General features: G+C 40.5%; 1 protein-coding gene across 1 annotated transcript in view; it reads left to right on the forward strand.

Annotated features, from left to right (window-relative positions):
* WNT5A (wingless-type MMTV integration site family, member 5A) overlaps window positions 1–6,607 on the forward strand; it is a 9,030-nt gene continuing 2,423 nt past the window's right edge. The window contains exons 1-3 of the mRNA XM_010080350.1: window positions 1–262; window positions 1,407–1,672; window positions 6,535–6,607. The exon at window positions 6,535–6,607 is cut by the window's right edge and continues 217 nt beyond it. Coding sequence (XP_010078652.1) covers window positions 183–262; window positions 1,407–1,672; window positions 6,535–6,607 — 419 coding nt within the window. The 5' untranslated portion in view covers window positions 1–182. The remainder of the gene's footprint in view (window positions 263–1,406; window positions 1,673–6,534) is intronic.

The raw sequence follows: 6,607 nt of genomic DNA on the forward strand, positions 1-6,607 counted from the left end.
CGGGGAGAAGGGCAGGCGAGTCAGCGTCAAGTTAAAAGGGGCCCGGATACTTCCGTTGTTTAAACTTGAATGCTCGAAAATGGTCTGAGGAGCAATAAACAATCTGATCCTTTTTCTCCCCCCTCCAGAAATCCACGGCAGTATTAATCCAAGGAGGTGCTTTGGGGACAGTTGGCAGTACAATGGCTTCTCAGTACCTCATAGTGGCTCTGGCCATTTTCTCCTCTTTTACCCAGGTTGTAATAGAAGCCAGCTCATGGTGGTAAGCATCTTGTATCGACTTGATTTTAAAAGGGGGGTGTCGAGATTTGCTTGACTAAATGTCTATTTACTTCTCCTGTACTTTGTTTCTGAGGGAAGTACCGCATGAACGAGGCAGCAGGGGAGTAGTGTTTTAGTTGTGATACGTTGTGTAGTAAAACAGGTCTCTCGAATAAGTGTAAATGTGTAACATCTTGTGTTGTAAAATTCAGTTTTTAGAATGCTGTAAAGTAGATCCTCTGTGGATTTGATCATCCTTAAATTACCAGAATTGCTTCTGTTTAGAAAGAGTCATTTCAACTCCCTTAGATGAGAAATTTTGCATATGTAAGAGAGAATGCTGATTTACAAGTAAAAACTTGTATTAAAGTTTCGGTTTGAACTTTTCTGTAACTTAAATATTTATAAATATATTTTGTTACAAAGAAGTACAGTTGAATTTCTGCTTTGGCAAATTATCTGTTCTGTATAGTGTACGATGTTGGGAGTTCTTGAAATAGGTGTTTCTCGGCTGTTTCAAGTGATCTTTTTCACGTTAATGGCCACTTTTTAACAGAAATATATCATGTGAAGAGCACTTTAAGAATTAAGAAAACAAAGTTGATTTTTTTTGTAGTGAATATACTTGCCTCTGTTTTTGTGTGTTGTTCCGGAGAAGCTAGAAGTACTCCGTAGCAAGTTGCTAACTTCTGGCTTGTTAAAGGTTTCCCTATTTGTTTGTGGTAGAACAGATTGAAAAATCCAGTCTTAAGTCTAAAATACGTGTTAAAATAAGTGGGGGTTTGGGGGGCTTTTTTTTGTTTTTGCTTTATTTATTTTTCTGGCCTTGCAGTTGTTTGGAGCTTCTGTTATTTTTACTGCATCCATTTAAGTTGGTAAGGGACTGCCTAGATGCAAGTCTTCCAAGTCTGCGTCTTACTTCAGTCCCTAATGTATGGCGATAACCACATGGATGGGAACTAACAACTTCTGTGCTGTCTTTAAAACAAAAGTTTCATATTTGTTTTTTTTTTTTTTTTTTCTCACCTCCTAGCAAAACCAGGAGTTGTATGCTCGTGTATAAGATACAGTTCTGTTTAGGATTTGTAGACTTTTTTTTTTTTTTTGAGTCTTCTCTTTATTAATCTGAATCTTTCTTTATGCAGGTCTTTAGGGATGAACCCTATGAACCCCATGAACCCTGTTCAGATGTCAGAGGTCTATATAATAGGAGCCCAGCCACTATGTAGCCAGCTAGCAGGGCTTTCCCAAGGACAGAAGAAACTCTGCCAATTGTATCAGGACCACATGCAGTTCATTGGAGAGGGTGCAAAGACAGGCATCAAGGAATGCCAGTATCAGTTCAGACATAGAAGATGGAATTGCAGCACTGTGGACAACAACTCTGTTTTTGGCAGAGTCATGCAGATAGGTAGGAAGCAACACCTTTATGCTTAAACTCTTGTCTAAGGATACGTATGGCACATACTGCTCTGCACTTGAAACTCTTGCCAGGTTCTTACTGAGTACTGTATACAACCAAGTGTTTTTAAAAGTTGGCAAAGGAGTTGAATTATTTTTAGCTGGAGGTGATTTCCCACCACTGTCCAGCCATGTGTCTTGGAAAACAAAGTAGGAATATACATTTGCATATGGGAATAGAGGAGAAAGGAAAATGCGGCCCTGAAGTTTCCTTTTAGAAAACCTGAGGCAAAATGAAGGCAACCTAAGAGAATTAAAAACAGCAGCGTCTTGTAAAATTAAAGATGTCCATGTCTAGTTTCAAAGTTAGTGGCTGCATAATAAATTGCTCTTGGTCTGGAGGTTAACTGAAAATTGCTGCTCTGTCTATTAGTGTTTAAAGGCAATTCCTTCTTGCTTATTTCCAGCTATGGTAACTTTTTTCTCTTTTTGAAAAAGTTAGATTTATGTTAAAAATAATGTAGCAGGGTAATTTTTATTAAATCAGTTCTATCAGAGCAATATGTGTGATTGTCCTTGTAACTCACTGTTAATGTAATCACGTCGCTGGTAAGAGAGACAGATTGCTGTTTGACATCTTATCACAATTTGGTGGGCACCCAACCCTTTCCCTATCAGATCCTCTTTGATATGTGCTTCTCCAGGGCTCACGTGCTGCCTGCCTTGCCTGACATTTAAGGACCTCATCGTATTTTAAAGTCCTTGGCAAAATTTTAACCAGTGCTGTTGAACTGGGTCCATGGGGAAACCTGCCTCTGACTTCCCAAGTCAGATTGCTGTTATATGTAAGCAACTGAAAACGCTTCTTTGTCTGGGTGACAGTTGTGATCTTTTAAGTAGTGATCAGCACACAACAAACTCAGCAGAGATTTTTAGTTGCAGATGTAAAGTAAAGCTTTTATGTGAGTGTTTTTCTGTCCTGCTTTAAAAAAAATGAAGTTTTAAAATCAGACTCCAGCTAGGTTTAGCTGTAAATGGGCTAACTCCAGTTAAGGTTGAATTCACATTTGGTCTCAATTTTTTGTGAAAAGAAGTTTTTATTTGGAGATTGTCAGACAAGTAGAAAAAAACCTATTGCATAAAAGTACTTAATTGGAACAACTGATTTTAGATAAACAATCTTCCCTAGACTTTTTGCAAGCACAGTAATACCACCCCCCCCACCCACCATCAAGTTTGGTTTTTTGCCCTACCAGAACAAAAGGCTAAGAGCACATGAAACATGAAAGGAAACTTTTTCTGTACACCTTTCTGTTCTAATAATCTCACAAACATTTAAAAAAAACCTGTTTAACGTTTGGGCCTGTATGCCTCAGCCTTTATTTATTACCCAAGCAAGTGAAAATTAGCTCAAGAGGATGACTGGTGTGAAGAAATGTGCAGGATTGGGCCCGTGATTTGTGGTGTCTGTCTCCAGAATGGATGTTTCTGCCCTCCCCAAGTATGACAGATCTATTTAAAGGTGGTTTCTTTCAAGTTAAATAACTTTGCCGCACCCTTCTCCTGAATATGACTGTATTAGCTGATGTCTACACAGCAATTCATCATGTAATTAAGCCACTTATTCTAATTGCAGATGGAAGCAAGGTTAATAGCCATATTCAAGATTTAAAGAGCCTAAAGAGTATATTCACTGAGAACAAGAAAGGTGTTGTGGGTAACAGTTGTATTATTTCATGCTGACCTTCAGTAATGACCAGTTGCTGTTCCTCTGAGTGTAAGGAAAATAGTTAATTTTAGAGCCTGATTAATTTTACATCAGCCTGCCATACCCTAGATTGTCAGGGGCTGTCAGATACTCCTTACTCTCACTGGCATGAGAAGATGGTAGGATCTGAATGCACATAGTTTGGGAGGATTTTGCCATCTGAGCTAACGACCGCGCTGTCGCTGGAGAGCGCCCGGGCAAAGCCCTGACTGACAGCGCGGTAATTACCCCCGTGTATAAATGGACAATCTTTCTTCCAGGATTTATCCTGCAAAGTTAGCTAAAGCTGTACAAATAAACCTAGCCTTGGGTTTGGAAACTTGCTCTGTGGCTTATTGAACTGCAAAAATTTTAGGGCTTTTGTTCTCTGCTGCTCTCCTTTACTGCCGGGTCCCGGGTCAGGCTGTGGTCCTTGCTGCCTTCGCGGCCTTGTGCCATCTCCTGGCTCTGTGGCCGGCCCCAGGCTGGCCGTGCTTGGGCTTTCCAAACAGCTAAGTGCTAACATAAAATAAAATAACTGGATCTGCCCCCAACAGCTTGGTCTAGTTGGGGTCCAGTCTATTCATGCCTGCCGCCTGACGTTGAATGCTTTTAAAATCCAAGACAAAGAACATTTTGTATCTTATGTTCAGGTATAAAAAAAAATAAAAATTGTTCTGTTCTTGCAGACGTATTCATACCAAGTGTAAAGCTCAGCTCCTTGCTCTGTGGGTGGCTTCCTACAGTGTATGTGTATTGAACAGTTCAACTTCTATGTTTTATATATATGGGAGAGAGGGGACTCAAACGTGTTTGGAATGTGTGTTTCCTTGCCATGGCTACAATAGAGAGAAATGCTGGACTGTGGGAAAAGACAGATATGTTTGACAGTGAAGGAAAGCACAGTCATGCCTAAAGACTTCAGAAAAAAATAAAAAAAAATTCAGAGTAACTCATCCATGTGAAACCATCCCTCTTAACGTCTTCCTGGGGTCGATGCCTTGAGACAGTGTTGGCTTGCAACCTGCGGGGGCTTGAAATCTACTTCAGCAGCTGATGCTATTTTATAATTTGCCTAAATGGTCAAGGAAGGAACTTGGGGGGACGACTCTCCTTTCTGTACCCCAGCCTCTCCTTCTGCCTTCCACTAGAGTAAGTTCTTTAAAATATGCTCCAAGATAATAATGAAAACTAGTAAAAAAAGGTCAGCTTTATGAGTTTAAATCCTGCAATAAACAGCATAGTTAACCGTGTGAAAGCATGAGCTAACTAAACATGAAAGAGAATAAAACGGAATGGAAGAGGCAAGTCCTGTGGTCCAAAGCAGACTGTGTTTCTTTCCTCTGAATCTTGTGGAAATTTTGCTTAAGGAATTAATCCAAAAACTTGTGTTACGGAACAAACAGGAACATAAAATCTCTATGAGGTTCCCACTGCTATAGTTTGCAGTGAACGCAAGGCATAAGTCACTGTATAAAGCCAAATCTTTTCTAACGGAGAAGGCTACTCCTGTAACGCCTTATACCCGTAATTCATGTAAGTGCTTCCACGAGCAGGTGTCTGTGAGGACAGACTGTTGTAAGTAAAGGAGCAAAGTGCTCCTCATCTTCCTTAAAGCTAACTTTCCCAACATCAGACTTCTGATTTTTCCCGTTTAAGACCAGCATCCATTACTAAAATTAATCCAGTGGATGACAGCTGTTATATTAACAAAGCTGTCTGAGCGTGGTGTCATCTTGATGTTAAAGATGGCTCAGACTGTGAATTATTTATGTTCCAGAAGCGCTCGAAAGCTCCTATTAGATCTGACCTGTTACATTAGGTCTTGTACAAAGAGTTTCTGCCTCAAAATCTTCTGCCTAAATACATATGACATGTCCAAAATGCAACCTCCTAAAGTCCTAACTTTAGAAAGGCCCATGCTGTTCCCTAAGAAAAATTTTGTATAATCAAGATCAAAATCTAGCTTGATCTATTGATTGGACTAAAGATTAGGAATAAAGCTTAACTCATATAAATAAAACTTAACTCATATAAATAAAACTTAACTCATATAAAGATTGGGAATAAAACTCAACTCATATAAACTCATAAAAAATTATATTTATTCTTAGTCATTCTGGGAATCTTCTGTGGAGAAGACACGGTGGGATGGTGTCTCTTAAGATAAAAAAGCAAATTTCAAGAGGGCTTTCTGGTGCAAGTCTAGGTTTTATGTTTTGGGGTTGGGGTTTTTTGGAAAGCTTTTCTAATTGTAGTTAGAACTTGTGGCATCCTTGGAAAAGTGATAGGGGAAGTCAGGCTCTGAATAAAGGTGGGGTTAGATACTGTCAAGAGGATGGTACTGGGCCATGTCTTGTGTTGTGGGTATTTTTTATTCTGAAAGTTTGAAACTCAAGGTTTTCAATTTCCACTTAAGGGCACCAGATGCAAGAGAAAACCTTCAAGGCCACCCTGTGCCAAGGTTTTTTTCTTCCCTGTAATCTTTAAAGCTGATTGTCTATGAACTCACTCGCCATATTCACATGAGCTGGAGAGATGCATCCTAAACAGCACAGGTTGTCCTTAGTTTTAAATAGACTCCTACAGAAGTGCCTGGTTTATGCGCAGGGTGAAAAGTTGTGTGTTATTCTGCTGCGCGTTTCTTTTGATACCAGGAGGCTTTGTAAAACACTATAACTTTAAATAAATTGGAACAAGTGGGTGAAGTGCATAAATCATATTTGAGAAGTAGTAATTTAAGAACCAGACTTTTAAAAGTTGTATTTAACATTTCTTTTTTCTGAAAGACAGGGAGTCTGTTTCCCTTTCCACCCCTCACACGCAGGCACGGTTGCTTTGGCCACGATTCATCTCCTCCGCGTTCCCTCGCCCGAGCTTTCACCAGCATGAATGAGGAGTGACTCCTGCTCTTCATAAACACCTTGTGTGCTCTAACTGGATGGGTTTTGCTTGTTTTTTTTGGAGCAGAGATGCTTTGAGGAGCATGCTTCAGGGTTGCTCTGCCTTTTAGTAAGCAAATGAATTTTGGTGGCTCCTGGAGAGCCTTTGCCCTCCCAGCTTGGCAGCGGGCAGGGAGTGGTGCGCGTGGGCTCTCCTGTAACACCGCTTGTCTTTCCGCGCAGGCAGCCGGGAGACGGCGTTCACCTACGCGGTGAGCGCAGCCGGGGTGGTCAACGCCATGAGCCGCGCCTGCCG

Source organism: Pterocles gutturalis, unplaced genomic scaffold, assembly GCF_000699245.1.
Source record: "Pterocles gutturalis isolate BGI_N339 unplaced genomic scaffold, ASM69924v1 scaffold11984, whole genome shotgun sequence".
In the NCBI taxonomy this organism is placed as follows: domain Eukaryota; kingdom Metazoa; phylum Chordata; class Aves; order Pterocliformes; family Pteroclidae; genus Pterocles; species Pterocles gutturalis.